This window comes from Fundulus heteroclitus, unplaced genomic scaffold, assembly GCF_011125445.2.
Source record: "Fundulus heteroclitus isolate FHET01 unplaced genomic scaffold, MU-UCD_Fhet_4.1 scaffold_146, whole genome shotgun sequence".
Classification (NCBI taxonomy): domain Eukaryota; kingdom Metazoa; phylum Chordata; class Actinopteri; order Cyprinodontiformes; family Fundulidae; genus Fundulus; species Fundulus heteroclitus.
The window spans coordinates 119,624-137,462 of record NW_023396558.1 but is presented as its reverse complement, the minus strand read 5'-3'; the positions used below and the strand labels follow the sequence as shown (position 1 = coordinate 137,462).

At 40.2% G+C, this 17,839-nt stretch overlaps 1 protein-coding gene across 14 annotated transcripts in view; it reads right to left on the bottom strand.

Annotated features, from left to right (window-relative positions):
• The window catches only part of ctnnd2b (catenin (cadherin-associated protein), delta 2b), a 206,627-nt gene that overhangs the window by 130,835 nt on the left and 57,953 nt on the right, over positions 1–17,839 (bottom strand). The window contains exon 1 of one of the 14 annotated variants that reach the window (XM_036129217.1): positions 5,858–6,092. The exons of the other annotated variants lie outside the window; for them this stretch is intronic. Within the exon in view, the coding sequence (XP_035985110.1) occupies positions 5,858–5,872 (15 nt within the window). The 5' untranslated portion in view covers positions 5,873–6,092. Of the gene's footprint in view, positions 1–5,857; positions 6,093–17,839 lie in introns of those variants that run through there. 14 annotated transcript variants of the gene reach the window in all.

Sequence of the window (17,839 nt, the reverse complement as noted above, 5' to 3'; positions counted from 1 at the left end):
CCAACCTATTTACTTTACTGTCACATCCACAGCCGTCCTGAACCTAATCAGTGAGAACCCGCGGTCTGTGACACGTTTTTAATTGTCGTGAAAGTGAGTTTGCGGTGTGTGGTGGTAAGACGAGCCAGGTATCGTTGTGTCTCCCAGTATGATGTTGCCAAATAGAAGTAACACCAAACTAAGGCTGGAACAAAGAGGATATAAGTGGCTTCACAAAGGAAAAAATGTGCTAGCGTGTGACATAAATTGACAGATTCAGGTGGAAACATCAATACAATTACACCGTATGGATTTTTGCTGGTAACATGGCCTGGCTGATGTTACTGCAGTAATTGAGAAGGTTGTCGGTCCTTTTCATCCCATTTAATGACCTAATCTGTAGGTGCAACAGTACACTGTAGAGGCCATTAAGGCTGATTTGGTCTGAATGAACTAAGTCCTTTCATTTAAGAAAATTACAGCAAACACTTGACCCACCATTTCAATTCCCCTTGTATTTTAATTGAAAATGAAGTTGGACTGGGATTTGATTTGATTCTAATTCTAATTAATAACTTATCAGCATGTTTGTTCCTAAATTGTGGAAAAAAAAGTGGCACATTGACAGAATACATGGTGGTCTTCCTAAACTAACTGGTCAGAAAAGGAGATCATTATTTAGAGAAGCAGCAAAGAGGCCTAGGTATCTCTGGAGGAGCTGCCGAGATCTACAGATCAGGTGGAAGAATCTGTTAACAGGATAACTCATAGTTTTTTGTGCTCCACAAATCTGCACAAAAGAGTGGAAAAAAGAAAGCCACTGTTGAAACTAAAATCCATAAGAAGACACAAATGGTACGCGTTAAGGAAAAGTATTATTGCAAATGACCAAACCACCCCCATCATGCCAAAAAGGAATAGAAAGATCATACTGTGGGAATACATTGCTTTATTTGAGACAGAGAAGAAAATGTATAATAAATACAGAGCAGCCCTGCAAGAAAACACGGCAAGGCAGACTGATAATGTGTAGCACTCTCCATTCTGCACATTATCAATCTGGGATCCATTGAATCCGTTTGTGAGAGGGGAGGACATTCAGCAGAACATTCTGAGCTGATTGGGGGAAGTGACATCTATTGCCTGCCTACCAAATCAAATGAAAATGTCATAAGCAGCAGGTGCCATGAGAAGGCACAACAAGATTAGCTAGTCAACACATGCTTATTTGCATAGTGACACTAGTGACAATCATGGATTCTGACAAAACATGATATCGGCAGCTCTTTCTGTGCTGCGATGTTTGTTTTGATTTGTCTGTGGGTGTCAGCCGCTCTTGCTTTCGTCACAGCTGTATGTCCCGCCTTAAACCATAATACAGTACCGTGACTGGCCGACCCGTTTTGGGTCAAATGGTAAATGGCTTGTGCTTGTATAGCGCTTTAAGTAGTCCAACAACCCCAAAGCGCTTCACACTACAATCAGCCGTTCAGCCGTTCACGCACGCATTCACTCCCTGACGGTGGTGAGCGGCACCAAAAAAAGGGCCTGGGGCAGACAGAGGCAAGGCTGCCATAGATCGGTGCATCCGCGCCCGCATGTCCAGAGTGTACCCCTTCCTCTTACCCAATAACTGCTGGAGAGAGACACCATTGTCCCTGCAAGCCTGCAAGGACAAGCAAACATAGATGACTGCTGGATGCATATATGAATGGATGGAATCTAAAATTACATCCACTTTAAGTTTGGTTGAAGTTTGAGATAAATATTTAAACAAAGTCAAACTGTTACTCCAAAAATACTAATAATTTCCCTTGGCTTACTGTTGCATGAACCCCATGTTTACTCCCCCCCCCCACTTAATTAAACGTGTGACAAATAACCACTAATTACCTGATGCACACAAACAAACCAACATCCAATTACAGTGTTTGTACCTGCGGCTAAAGATCCCTATTACTGATTATACATAACTGATTTTATCTATTAGGGCCAAATGACTAATAAAATAAAAGAGGAAAAAAAAGGCAAATAACAAGATAAAATTGTCTTGTGGCCATTTCTAATCGAGCAGAAAATAAACGAGGCGTTCATTCTGGCGTAGTTTTTGAGGAACATTTGTTTCCTTTTTGTTCTGGTTGGTCTGCAATAAACATGCGGTGAGATACAACAGTTAAATGGTCATGAACTGTTGTGGAAAAGAGGAGCTCAGCTGAATTAAAAAGATGTAACTACAAATAACAAAATGATCTCATAAAAATAAAGCAAATAAGAAACCTTGTAAATATCACAAGGCACAAATGGGATCGCAGACCTAATCTGTAGAGAGGTCTTCACCATCCAACCTCCACTTTTAAATCCTGAACTTAGGCTCACAACTACAAAATACAACTAAGCTTAAAAAATGTAAATGAAGCCCAAATTGGATTCCTGCATGTTTGGTTTGACCCAGACCTTGTCTGCCAAAGCAAACACATAGTCCAAAAATGTGAGACCATGAAGGGGGGATGTGTTTATGTAATTGCTGCAAGACTCAAAAATGAAGGGAGTGAAAATGATAGTGAGGCCAAAAATCCAAAAGAGCTGATGAACTCTGCAAATGAAGTTATTTTCCGACAATTGGGAAACACACATTTACTTGGATAGCACTTTCCATTATTTAATTTTAAAACCACTAATGTGAACGCATTTCATTTGAATAGCATTTGACAGAACAACACAAAGTAGAACATTAATGTGAAGTGGAAAGGAAAAGCTACATAGTTTGGAGATCATTTTTTTTTACAGTTGAAACCAGAAGTTGACATACACTATATCAAAAGACCGATACGCTTTTTGTTCTCACTTTCAGACTTGAAATCTGAATAACCTTTTCTCATTTGAGGTCTGTTATTTCCATTTGCTAAATGCCAGAATAATGAGAGAACGATTATTTTTCACAATTTATTACTTTCTTCATATTCAGAAGTTGACATATGTTAACATACACGGGGATCAATATGCCTTTAAACAGTTTGGTAATGCCAAAATGATGATGTCATGTCTTTGGAAGCTTCTGATAGGTTTATTGACAACATTTGAGTTGATATGGGACACACCTGTAGTTGTTTTAAAGGCGCACCTAGAACACTCTGCGTATTTCTGTAACATAATGGGAAAGTCAACAAAAAATCCCCCTGGATATCAGGAAGAGAATTGTGGACTTGCACTACTCTGGTTCATCCTTGGGTGCAATTTCTAAATGCCTGAAGGTGTCATGTTCATCTGTTCAAACGATTATACCCAAGTATAAACACCATAGGACTGTCCAGCCATCATACCGCTCAGGAAGGAGACGGGTTTGTGTCCCAGAGATGAATGTGCTTTGGTCTGAAATGTGCACACCGACCAAAGAACAAAAGCAAAAAACCTTGAGAAGATGCTAGCTGAAGCTGTGTTTCAGTATCTACAGTGAAACGAGTCCTGTACCGACATGGGCTGAAAGGCTACTCTGCCAGGAAGAAGCCATTACTCCAACAGGAACCCATAAACACCAGATAACAATTTGCAAATGCACACAGGGATGAGAAAAATCTGGAGACATGTCCTGTGGTCTGACAAAACTAAAGTTGAACTGTTTGGCCATTTGGAGGAAGAAAGGGGAACCTTTCAAGCCAGAGAACACCATCCCAACTGTGAAATACGGGTTGGCAGCATCATGATGTGAGGTTGTTTCGCTGCAGGAGAGACTAGTGCACTTCACAAAATACATGACATCATGAGAAAAGAACATTTTGTGGAAATTCTGAAGCAACATCTCAAGACATCGGCAAGGAAGTTAAAGCTTGGGCACAACTGGGTCTTCCAAATGGACAAAGACCTGAAGCACACAGCCAAACTGGTTGTGAAGTGGCTTATAGATAACAGAGTTGGGTTTTGGAGTGCCCATTACAAAGCCCTGATCTCAATCCTTTTTAAAAATTATGGGCAGAGCTGGAAAGGTGTGCGCGAGCAAGGTGGCCCACAAACATGGCTCAGTTACACCAGTTCTGTCTGGAGAAATGGGCCAAAGGTTTTGCCAGCTTTTGCGCGAAGCTTGTGGAAGGATATCCAACATGTTTGAGCCAAGTCATACAGTTTAGAGGCAAGTGTACCAAATATTAACAAAAATGTATGTAAACCTCTGACCTTCAATAAAGTACTAAAAACAATTCTGGAAAATGATTACTCTGATTATACTGCTATTTAAAATATAGGAATAGTTGTGGTAATCTGAACAGACCTAAGACAGGAAAGGTTTATTCAGATCTCAAGTCTGAAACTGTACCTCTATAAAAAAGAAATCAAATCGATTGCTCTAATATTTACAAAGTGAGTTTATAACAGGTTTAGGTCATAAAATAATATCCCAAGCTTTAACATCTCATGGCAAATGAATCAATCCATCCTCTGAAAAATGAAGTAGAGTGGCACAATGGCAAACCTACTAGGACATGAACAACCTTCTGAACTGAGAGGAGCGGCAATGAGATCATCAATCAGAGAAGCAGCCAAGAGGCCCTTGGTAACTCTTGAGGAGCTGTGGAGGTCTAAAGCTCAGGTAGGAGAATCTTTTGATAGGACACTCCACAAATGTTACCTTCAAAAAGATTACCCAGAAAAAACTGTGAATAACACCGTTTTGGAAAGAACAACTAGCAAAAAGTGTTATTAAGAGCGGGGCTGATACAGACACACTTTTCAGATTTTTACTTGGAAGTGAAGTACTCAACCAAAGTGGGGTAGGGCTCGGAAGAGGCTCAGATATGGTTAGACAGGACTTAAACTGACCTCAATCAAGAAATAAGGAAGATTAGCTACTAAGCACAATGCTTATCCAATGCATGTTTCTGCCTAGATCTGCTAATAGACTGGTGTGCTGGAGCCTTAACCCTGATAACGCTTCAGGCAAACTTCAGGGCTCCCTCTATTATAAAACAATTCTGTTCTAAAAGACTCATTAATGTCATAACTTCACGAATCAATTTACAAGCTTGACTGTAATTATGCGCCATATTCCCTCCATTAACATTAGCTGCACATACATGAAGACTGTGCATAACTGCTGCTTTGGTGGATATTTAAACCCTCTATAGGGGAGGATTGGCAATAAAAAGCTACCTGCTGACAAGCTGTGAAGGAACATGTGTGGTCTCCAGTTAGGCACAAAACGTAAGCTGTGTTTTTGCAAGTTCAGAGACTTTTTTATTTTTTATTGAACGGAAAAGTAAGGTCGCTCAATAACATATTGTTTGCCTCTGGTGTGCACAATGAGGGATTTTATTATTTTTTTGCTGCAAAGAAACTCCTAAAAGAGGCACAGTTGCATATTCACATCACTAAAGAGCTGCAATCCTCCATGGAAATTTAAACCAGCCACTGGTAGCAAGGTACTCTTATTTGCATCCTAAACATTGCAGCATGAAAGAAAAACCAGCATGCTTCCCCCTGCGAGATCCGACTTTTTATGCTTCCAAATCAACCTAAACTCCCTAATCAACTGATGTAAAGCAGAAGAAAAAAGCAGCCTACTTTTTTTTCCTTTTCTTTTTCTTTGTTAGTCAGTCTGTTTGGCTGAAAGAAAATGCTAACTTGCTGGATGCCAACTCGTGAGAATTCAAATACGAGCCTCCGTACGAGCAGCACAAAGCAAGCAAACGATCGCTCCCTCCTTTTTTTTTTCCCTCCTTGCCCCTCCGATCTCTGCATCTCTGCGATTCAGAGCTCGTGGCCAGACACCTGTTACTGCAGGAGATGGCCGGGAGTCATGGAATCTCTTGTTTTTTTAAAAAAAAAATCAAAACAGGTAAAAACAGTGCAAAATCTACAGAGATGAATTCAAGCTGAATACATTACATACCTTCACATGGACCATAATGCAAAAACAACCAGAAATTCACAAAGGATCCTGTTTTTTGGTGCTCCCATCTGGTTTAAAAAAAAAAAAAAAAAAAAAAAGCAGCAGCTGTGCTCCTTGCCTCTATTCCTTCTTATCTGTCCTGTGTCAGGACACAGCAAGTGATAGAGACAGAAAGAAAGACATAGAGTCTGAGAGACCACAAGTGTCACTTGAGCTGACTGCTACTCAGCCCCCCCACCTCCGTGTCTCTATGTGTGCCTCTTTCTCTCTCCTTGCTCTGCTCAGGGGCCATGAAGCACACACACACACACACACACTCACTGTTCACTGAGCCACAAAGGTCCCCATGGCAACGCAGCATTTAGAAGCCCCGTGGCATTATTTATGCAACGTTGCATCACAATAGGCCCTCCCACCGGCCGTCCCTGCCAAAAGAGCCCGCCGCTCAACAATCACTCCGTGCCTCTCACGCTGGCTCCTTCTCCCTGTTTCCCTCTCTGACCAGACCATCTGCACAGGCCTTCCCATCACCCTCCGTCCTTCCTTCCTCCTCCCTCTCCCGTATCCACCGTCGCTGGAAAACAAGCAAGGGGTTTCGAGGAGAGGAGGGGGGCAGTCGAGAGAGAGGCTGAACATGTACACAGGGCGGGATGGACGCCTGCAAAAATTCTACGAGTTGAAATGGGTTTGTGAGGACTGGAGTTCGGAGCAAAAACATGTAGGTTAGCGGAAGCAAGTTACGTAAAAATCACATCTGGAAAGAAAGAAAGATGGTCCTGTTAAAATAATGCTTAAGTACAGAAAATAACTATTTTCTAAAAACCCACTGTGAGAAATCAAGCTCTTGAACAAAACTGTGCGGCTAAATACTGTTGGTATAATCTGTACCTCTAAAGTGCTCGTCTATTTTTAATTCTACAAATATTTTATCCATGCTTTTCCAGGCTCAAATTCCCAATCCCCATTTGTGACTATGTTGCCTCAATCTATTGATAGATAAAATGGAAATTAATACATCACTATATTATATCCCAATGACCCAATTTTACTCTTTTTTTGTCAGGTCTGCAATTACAGCTAGCTGTTTTGTTTGGTGATTAAAGCCACATTAATATCAATAAAGGTTGGCTCGATTCATAAAAGTTTATCCAATTCATGTTTTGAAATAAGACTTTCAAAGTAAACAAAAGAATAAATGCGAGTGGTCCAAGAAGTCAATATTCCAACCCACAAATTCGGACGTACTTGACATAATTAAGGTCCAATATGGCTGCCATAAAAAAGGTTGTTAAAGTATGAATAAATTGTTTATTTATCTGATTGAACAAATAACACACATGTTGTTGTGCAATCTCTATTTACATGTGTCATCTACGTTAAAATGCATACAATGGCCAGAAATGAGTTACGGGCTTGTGTTGCTGACAGAGGTTAGCCTCACAGCAACTAGAAAGTACCAGTGGTTTTGTGACTCCCAACTAGAACGGGCTCCACTCAGATTTCCGACGCTGTGAATGGATAGGTCCGGTGCAGCTGATGCAGGCTAATGCGTTGATGGAGTAATGCAGTCTTAGGGCAAATTGTTCTTCAAGTTTCCTCAGCTGGCCTACCAATCAAAGAGCAGTTTTTGCTCCAACCGGTGGTCTCTGTGAAGGAGATCACGAGTTCTTTTGAGGAGTTGGGTTTTCAGAGCCAAAACTGCTGGTGTAGCACTCTGTTATTCAGGATTTTATGGTCAAGTGGCTAGACACATTATTCCTCATCAAAAGGCACATGACTGCTGGCAGTGAGCAGAATAACTGAGAAGATTATAATAGAGGTATCTTGATCTGATGAGAAAAAGGCATTAACATATTATGAAGGTTTTCCATAGATATGGCAAGCAGCAAATTGCATTGTCAGGTCATACAGTCATTCTGGTAAGGACAGCACAAGCATGCATATCCCACAGGTTTTGGTCGGGGTTCAGGTCGGGTTTGCAGGGAGGTCTCTCCATCCTCAGTGCTCCAAAATCCCAGAAGTAGACTCTCACAACCTCTCTGTGGGGGCAAGTGTTGCCTTCTTAAAGAATAGAGCATGCTGCTTGGAGAAATACTATATGATGTCAGTGGTGGTAGAATCCCATTCCCTTATCTCTAGACATTCAAGTTGGCTTCAATAAAGGGAAATCGTGTTCTTCAAAGAGTGAGTGCCACGCCCTCACACTCTCGCCACCAAAAGCTGTCTGACTTTGGTAAATAGAATGGAATAAGTTTTTCAGGGGGGGCAACCTAGATACTCTGCTACTAATTGCACAAATGTATTTTCTCTACAAATGTGACACCATTTAAAGGCAACCAGCCGGCTTTCCAACTGTACGAGATTTACTGCCAAGAAGCACTGTTGCACGGAAGAAAAAAACTAAAAAAAAAAAAAAAAAGTCTTACTTTTTGGACTAAGTTTATAATAATTTGCCTACAGTAAAGAGCTGCCGTCATGATAATCTACAGGCACACACGCGACTGAAAGTTACCAAAGTTAGCGCGGTATATATAATAAACACCTCACATGAAATGCAACCCAATGACAAAAATAACTTTTTCACTCAACATCGTAGCAAAGAACCAAGACAAGTGTTTGCAACAGTGTTGCCAGACAGTAGCTTTACATAAAAACAAGCAGATACGTCCATCTCTTACCCAGATACAGTCTGGCTCAAAATCTGATGCCATGATGTCCTGACAGGTGCCAGTTCTCCTCCGATGTACAATGAAGCCAATTTTTCCCTAACTCTGTGCTTCCCTCTCTAGTTCTGTAATACAATAGAACCACCCATCTTACTCACTGGTATGCACACTGCACATGCAAAACTTAAATCTGCAGTCATTTCTTTATTCAAATTTGTCCCAGCTCACTTTACATGGCTCGTGACCTGGATCTAAAAGGCTTTATGAACAGCACTGCTGTTGCATAATTGATTCAGCAGAACTGTGATTGAGAATAGCTACTGCGGTTGTTTCAGGCAAGCAAACTCTGGGGCTGAACGACCAGGTGGGCAGACTCACATTTAGTAGATTCATTCACACTGACCACAGAATCTAGTTAATCACATAACAGTTTTCATTTTCCTACAATGTATGCAAGCTGGGTGAATTCATTCCTCCTAAACAGCAGCCTTCTAAAATTATAATTGTACTTTGAACCGTCTTACTTTCTGTCACATTACGACCACAAAAATCAACGGTTTTGTTGTAATTTTATGTGTTGGACAAACACGACGTAGAACATAAATAGAAGGAAAATGATGTGTCATTTTCAATTTTCAATTATTGTTATATTAAAAATCCTACATGTGCACATTTGCATTTGCTTATTGTTATACCCCTAAAACAAGAAAAAACAATTAGGTGTAACAATATGCCTTTGGATAATTAGTACATACTGTTTCCAATTTAACCTTGGTATAAACTCTAGCTGTTCTGTGAAGGTCTCAGAGGTTTGTTAGAGAACATTAGTAAAATAAATACCATCGTGAAGACTACAGCAGACAGGTTAGAGAGAACATTAGGGACACATTAAGACAATATCCCAAGCTTTGAACATTAACTGAAAATGCAAAGCGCGTGGCTCAGGAGAGCAAGAGAGTGGCCCGTGGCAGAGTAGAGGTGGTAACGCTGAAGGAGCTATAAAAATCTGCAGTTCAGTTGGGCAAAGCTATAGCCACAAAGAAAATAATACCCTCTAGAAATCAGAACTTTGTGGGAGAGAGGCAAGAAAAAAAAACAGTGTTGAAAGGAAGTGATAAGAAGTCCCATTTTTCAGTTTGGCCCATAGCAGAAGGAGGGGGGGGGGGGGGGGTTCCTGGTCAGATAAGACTAAAAATTATCCTGTAGATGCAAAATAACTTTTGCTTCTACAGGCAAAATGCTAAGTTTGGCAGCTCGATCATGTCCATAGCATGTCCACTGTGTCGTATGGTGCTGGCAGCGTCATGTTGTGGGGTTGTCTTTCTTGTTGCAGGTTCAAGATATTTAGGGTTGTGGGAATTCAGTTCCTATGCTCCACTGATCTGGAACAAACTTCCAAAAAACTGTAAAAGTGCGGAAAGCCTGAGTTCCCCTAAATCAAGATTAAAAACACATTTGTTTAGGATTCCCTTCGACTGTTCTAGTTAAACTGTTTTACTCAAACATCATTACTGCAACTTTGTAGTCCAACTGTTTTTAATGTTTGCTTTTAGTTTCTATTTTTCCATGTTCTGCTTTGTTTCTACATTTTATCCCTACTTGCTTTTATTCTGCCCCCCCCCCCCTATATTTTAATCATGTAAAGCCCATTGCATTGTCTCTGTACTGAAATGTGCTATACAAATAAATTTGCCTTGCCTTGCCTTGCCTTGGGAAGATGAATGGAGCTAAACTCGTAAGAAGCTGAGAAGACTTCAGACTTCTCACAGAGTAGGGATCACAAACATAGACAGTTTTACCCAGGTGCATCTAATCATCAAATATGTTAAAATATAACGAGTATAGAGTAAACTACATCCTGTTCTGGCTACACGGCATTGATTTTTTTTCTAGACCAAAAAAAAAAGACATTCTTCCTATTGAGAATCTGCAGCAACAGAGAAAAGGGAAAACATTAATTTTTGTACTAACACTCTCCATCCAGTCTCAATAAACACAAACTTTTTGCATAGAATTAAATCTGAAGGATATGTTGAACTCAGTTGTAACTGTAACTCAGTTGTAACTGTATAGTGAACATGCTAATTTAGGGGTACTAAAAGCAAGTGTGAACCGCACTTTTCAGATATTATTTGTGAAAAATCTCTTTTGTTCGAGTTCTTAATTATAAACTATTTTGTGTTGGTTTATCAAACAAAATCCCAATGAAAGACATTGAAGTTAACGATGAAACGTGACATAATCTGTAAAAGTTAAATGGACTGAACTTATATAGCAGTTCTGTAGTCTCTGGTAATACTGACCACGCAAAGTGCGTGACACAAGAGCCACATTCACCCAATCCCACTCACTACCCCACACATTCACAAACCAGTACGCAGATCAGTACGCAACTTGGGGTTAAGTGCTTGCCCAGGAGCACATCAACGTGTGACAGGATGAGGCTGGAGTCGAACCAACAACTTTCCGATAGCAAAATAATTACTCTATCCATGATCCACAGCCACCCCAAAACTCAAAATAGGATTAAAACCTTTCCAAAGGATTACATCTTTACAGTTACTGAATGTGAAAGTTTATACTCAGCTCAGTTTTCTTGATAAAACACCTGTCTACTGCAAATGCATTTCTCCAAATCTAAAAAACTAGAACAATGATTTGTTTCTAGATGTTTTGGGGACATATTTTAGCCATCAGTTACAATGACAAAGTCAAGCACATTTTGTTTCTGATGAGCTGATTTCACATCAATTGACATGACAACACCTGTCAATCAATCCTGGCGGTTTGTCAGTAACTGACCGATCAGCGATGGCAAATTGTCCCAAAGTGAAATGCCCCTTACCTGCAGGAGCAGCAGGCCTTTTCCCTCCAGGATTTTGCATCACACTATTGCAGGTCGGAGGTATATAATGACAAAACATAGGAAAAAATGGCTTGTCAGTGGGGACAGAGCAATGTGTTATCCCGAGCATTTAAAGGGTGATAAAGGAAAATTCCTTTACCAAAACCTAAAAGGAGTCTATGAAAATGTAAAAGATGGATAAAGGTATGTGGCTGACCTCATGAGCAGCTGAACACAACAGTGAGCGACAGGAACTACCCCATGTTTCTCTGTAGGCAACTACAGAGAAACATGGGGTAGTTCCATGTTTGTCTGTAGGTAACTGCTAGCAAATCTTAAGTTTTTGTTTAGAATTACATTGTATTCTTACTGGTTAGAACAAAGGATAATGCTTTTGGCTCGTTCTGCTGCGTTTTATGTGTTCTGGAGATATGTATGTCGCAACTTCTTGTTGCATAAGTTGAGCGCTTGTTAGCTATGAGCAATTAACAGCGCTCCTATTTTGGACAAATCTTTGGGCTTTATCGTCAATTTGTTTGTGGTTAACTTGAAATAACTTCAATGACTTGATGTACAACTCATCTGAACATTTCCCCTGCCTTCTCAGACCTAAAGTTGGTAGATAAAGCTAAAATGCCCCTGTTAACGCTGCGAGCTTCACCATCACTGCCATTACGACGTCTTTGTGTGCCAAATGTTTTGACCTGCCTGGGATACGCTTCCGCGTGGGAGGAGCCATCTTACAGTTGGGGTCACGTCAAGCGGCATCCAAATATTCTGCTATGACAGATAAAAAGCAGCAAAATTGCAAACTGTTGAACTGCAGCAGAAGATTTGCTGAAAAGAAGCGATGACGGCAAGAATTTCGCAAGCAATTTAAAGCAAAGGACAAGAATTAATCCTGGCTAAATTAAAAGGTTCTTTCAGTCGAGTGCTTGATTGCTGACTGAATTACTAAAGATTTTTTTTTTTTGCACCAACATCTCCTCCTGCAGACCGATGGAGGAAAGACAGACAGAACCATGCTGGCTCCCACAAACAACATTAAAGGTATTAATGAATAAAAACAAGCATTTCCGGGACAGTAGTGGCCAACTGGCTAGGGTTGTGCACGTGTCCCTCGAGCTAAAGCCCCCTCACTCGTCTCCCCAACACAAAGTTGTCTAATTGGGCCCTGTGGTGTCTGTATGGCATTTGGAGGTTTCAGATAGGGAGGCCTGTTTCAAGGAAAAATGTCACAGTGTCTGTACAAGCTAAGACCGCTGCTGTTTGGAGCAGTTGTTCCAGGACAGAAAATTGTCAGGTGCAGTGAGTCCATTCGGTAACAACCCTGTCTCCGAAACAGATTTGAGAAGGTGAGGACGACAATAGCAGACAAAACTGCAAAGATGGAAACAAAAGACTCAGACACTGTTCAACCGCTCACTCTAGAAAGGATAGATTGTCTTGTTGCTGATAAGTGTTGTCTACATCTGTCTGACTGAATAATAAGGGTAAAAAGAAACAAAAGGAGAAACACATTCATCTTTGTCTCTTTTGAGCTTATTATGCTACAAATGAGAAAAAAGTCTTTAGTAGGGATCAAGGTGAAAATGTTGACTCAACTTGGAGCGGAAAAAAAAAGTATCCTGAAGCTTATTGAAAGATCAAGGACTTTACAGCAGGTAAACATCTGAAGGCTAAACATTTTATTTATTGAGTTGATTGCGTTACCTGCTCTGAAAAATGCTACAATCCTTTTTATCTCGCTCATTTAATTTGCCCAGAAGGACTTTCAGTCTTTCAGTATATTATGTGTTTGCCTCCAACACTGTGCTTCAAGTGCAAAAAAATCAAGTTTGCACCAAAATAGCTTTGTCCTGTTTTTGTTCTTTGCTTTCTTTCTTTTTTCATTTAGTTTTTTTGTGTGTGTGTGTGTGTGTGTGTGTGTGTGTGTGTGTGTGTTTACTCCTATACAAACTTGAAGGATTTGCTGTTTTTCCAACTCAATATTAACCCACAGCTGCTTGTTCAAGTGGGACTGTTTTTCCTCCTCATAATCCAGGTCCTGGCTTAAGCCTGTGCTGCTTAGGGCACTTTGTGGGGGTAAATATGGGATAACTGTGTTGCTTTAAACTGCAACTTGACCTTGTATACAGCATTGAAAAAAAATGTGTCTCTGTTCTTGGCACAAAACTGAGCTTGGTGCCAGTGCAGGGTAAACTCTGCCAGGGCTGCCCCTTGTCATTGATCCTGTTTTTGGTATTTACTCATGGAATATCAAGAAGTCACGGAGAGAAGGGCACCTGAGGGCCACCTCTGAGCCATGACCTTCACCATGCGCTGGAGTGCTTTGCAGCAGAGTTTCAATCAGTCAGGATGACTCAGCTCCTCTAGGTTTGAAGCCTTGGTGCTTTACCTTTCTTAAAACAATGTTCAATGGCCCTTCCAGGGCAGGGATTTGTGCCTGCCTCAAGTGTAAGACATCAGGGAACTTGATGAGTTGTTGATGAGTGATGGTAGGATGAAGGTGGGGGCTCAGGGGGGGGGGGGGGGGGGGGGGGGGCTGATTAGGACCTTGCCAGTAGCAATAAAGGCACTGATTCAGTTTGTCATAGTGAAGATGAGCTGTGCAAAGCAAAGCTCCTGATTTACTTCACCATCAACATTCCAATCCACACCTTCATGAGATATGGATGATAAGTGGAGGAAAAAAAAGCCAAGATTTAAGCTACACCTGGCCAGGTGTTGAGGTTTAGCTTTAATATGTTCCAGAAGGGGGTGTTGTCTGACTTGACTTAATACTGCTAATAACTCATTGTCCTCTTAAGTTAATTAACTTAATCTTAACTTTATTTTATCTCAGAAACACAATTTGTTCTATTTTTCTACTGGTCAAACCCACTGATAGAGCAATCGCTTACACTAACTATGTATATACAATATTTTCATTAAGGAGATTGCTGTATTGGCTCAGAGCTTGTCTGTTTACATGTGTTTCTCTCCAGGATGAAGCCACTAAAAGAGCTACTACTGGCGTGACCTCTTTATTTTCTGTAACACAGAAAGTACTCCTAGAACAGTGCTTCTGTGTTTTCGTGTCTGGTCTTTTTCCCCGAATCCCCATTTGGTTGAAGCAGATGACCCCTCACACTGAACCAGATTCTGCAGGGAATGTTCTTTTCCACTGTGGCCACATGCATGTTTGATATGCATGATTGCAGCAAAGATACAGTAACCACACCATGACATTCAGTGTCCAATGGCGCTAAAACAGTTGGGAGGGGGGGGGGGGGGGGGTTACTGTAAGGTTACTAGATAACATCAGATGGTCTTACTTCCTTTTTACCTTTGGATGTAATGAACTGAACCGGTTTTATCAATAACTAGGACTGAACTGGAATGTATGGACCTGACCTCCAATGAGCCGAAGACAGTGGCTGGATCAATCAATTCCTGGATTAAATTTCTAAACTACAACTCTTCAAGTGCATGTACTGGATTTTAATGTTAAAAAAGAGAGATCTGAAAAGAAACCATCTGTTATTTTTAATGATCGATTTCAATGCAACCAAAACAACGTTGCTGCGTCTTTGTCTGTTCTAACTTGAATCTAACGAAACAATCAGTATCCGCGGTTAGACGTATGCACATGAAGCGTCAAGTTTGTTCTCTTGTCCTTCAGAGAGCTGGCCATCTGCTCAGACCTCTGCAGAGCACTGTCCACCACAAGTCAAGCCTTTGGTACTCTGACACACACTTTTGTAATGGTTCAGTTACTTTCTGTAGCAGGTACCACAGGATGCATCGGCAAAGGGACTAAATTGACCAATGAAGGAGCCCCTTTGCCCTGAATATTTCTCTGCTACTCTCAACTTTTAACTAAAAGAATATTACACCACCCGTTAACCAGATGAAAAAGACACCTACACACCAATATTCCTTATTTGCTGCGAGTCATATTGCACCTTAAATACATTTTTCATTAGGCATTTTCCCATTGTAGCTTTTTAATTTAGATGTTTACAGCAGGCAGCAGTTATAGCAGCTGAGGTAAAAGAGGGAGGCTTTGACAAGTGTGGGGAAAAAGTATTGGCTTCCTTAGAAGTTTTTGCTTTTTTTCATCACACTTGAATGCTCCAGATGAGTTAACGGATTCTAATATCTGGTAACGATATCCCGACTAAATACAGCTAAATCATTTTTAAACGACAATTTCATTTATCTGTAATAAAACATTGTGTGTCAATGGGGTCCTGTTCTAATGGCTCCTCTCTGAACAGTGCTCTAATTTCTTGGTACTCAGCTTGTAACTGTGATAAATTAGTCTGTCAGCTGTTGTGATTAAGTTGCTTTGGTGTTTTGGCTTTTTTTTTTGTCAAACAGCTTTTATGCTCTGTCCGGATTCATTTGGAACAGGTACATTTGCATTATATGCTATAAAAACACATCACTAAAAAGTGTCCCCGGTTAAATGGCAGTGCATTTATTGTAAAGCTAAAAACAAAACGTGGCATGTGTTTAAAAAGCTGCTTTGCCAGTCACTGGTCACGTAACTTGGTTCTGACGTTTTGATGCTCCACATGAAAAAAAAAAATAGAAATCATGGTTCCATCAATTGCAGGTAGAAGCAGCACCATGGATGTGTTTTTTTTTTCCAGCCTCTCTCTTATGTCAAATCATTAACATCGAACTAAGCTGAGGTGAGTAAGTCTCTTTCCTTTTCCATTTCAATTGGTGCATGATTTCCTTTGTTGAGATTTTTTTTTTTTTTGCCTTCTTCTTATTTTCAGGCAGGTTCTATTTCAGGGATTTATCACCGCTAAAGATTTGGCAGTAATCAGGCCTGTGGGCAATGAAACTGAATTCAGCTTTCAAAGAATGTGGTAAATTACAGGTAATTCATGATTTGACAGGAGGAGTAATTACTCTTTCAAACACGATTAGGCTTGTTTGAACCGTATTTTTTTTATCTAATATAAATGTTTGTATATACACGGGTCAGATTTGTCCGGTATGAAAATTAGTTTGATAATCTGACACGCTTAAATGAATACAACTAGTGTTTCACGGCACTGTATGTGAAATGATAGGAAGGCAAAAAACAAAAATAAGCTGCATCAGACAAATTTAAATTCTAAATATTTTCGCTGTCACGACCAAGAGCAGTGATACCCATGCAAGTTCTGTTCCTCTGTTTATCTATTTGGTACCCGGGAGCCTTTATTTGGTTGAAAAAGGCACATAGTATAAAACCTGTACAAATAAAAAGCGAGGGATGGAAAACACACAATTCTTCCTCAAATCCCTCCTCAGTTCTTTCTTCTTTTTTTTCTGCAAGGCCCCTTGCGTACAGATTTGAAATGAAAATAAATATCGCATTCACTTTCAGAAATCTTTTTATGCATATCTAACTTTGTTAAAAACTTTGAAGAGAACTATATTTGGTAACTTAATGAGATAGATGATGCTAAACAAATCTTAATTAGCACTCCATAAACAAACGAAGAGCGTAGCAGTGAGTGAGAGAAAATACCCTTTATTAATGCAGGGCTGCTGAGCAAATACTGAAATAAAGGGCCTAATGAGTCGTCAAGAGTGCCTACAAATAACATAAATCTACCCGGCCATGCTTCTTTCTATTACAGAAACAAACCATAAATTAATTTGAAGTTAAGGTTTGCATACAAATTGAATGATTTTTTTTTTCTTCCAAATCTTCTTTCAGCTTTTCCCTTTCACGGGTCGCCACAGCGAGTCATCTCTCTCCATCTAACCTTATCTTCTGCATCTTCTCTCATACTAACCACCTTCATATCCTCTTTCACTCCTTCCATAAATCTCCTCTTTGGTCTTCCTCTACGCCTCTTGGCAGGCAGTTCCAGCTTCGACAGCCCGGGTCGGGCATGGGCTCGGGTATAAAATCTATACTCCATTCTATGCTAACAAACATTGTATTCAAAAATTGGCAATTTTTTCCCCCTCCTATTTTATTTATTTATTTATTTTTCCCAGTGTCCTGTCTGGCAATGTGGCAATAAGAATTGATGTCTTAATGCCAAATAGAGCTCGACAGATTTTACTTTCACAAGTGGAGCAAACAGCTTTTCGCCATAGTGCTCCGCTTGATTTATGCATGTAAATAGTTTTATTGTGATTCCTGCGGGGAGAATTTCAAATTATGTGGACACTACCATGGGAAAGTAGGAGAGTAAAGGAAGAACAAGAAGAGAAAAAAAAAGAAAGAGAAGAGGTGAGAGAAAGAAGAAATAAAAGGGAAAGAATGATAAAACGTCTTCCGTCTGCTTCATCACCTGGAAAGAGAGATGCAAAAAGAACAGCACAACCAACAGACATAGTGTAACAGATACAATAGAGTAACACCTTGATACCATTGCTAAATCATATGTATTATTATTTAAACTGACATGTGTAAAGTGATACCTGAGAAAAGAAAGTAAAAAAAAAATCTGAAAGAGAAGATTTCAGCTA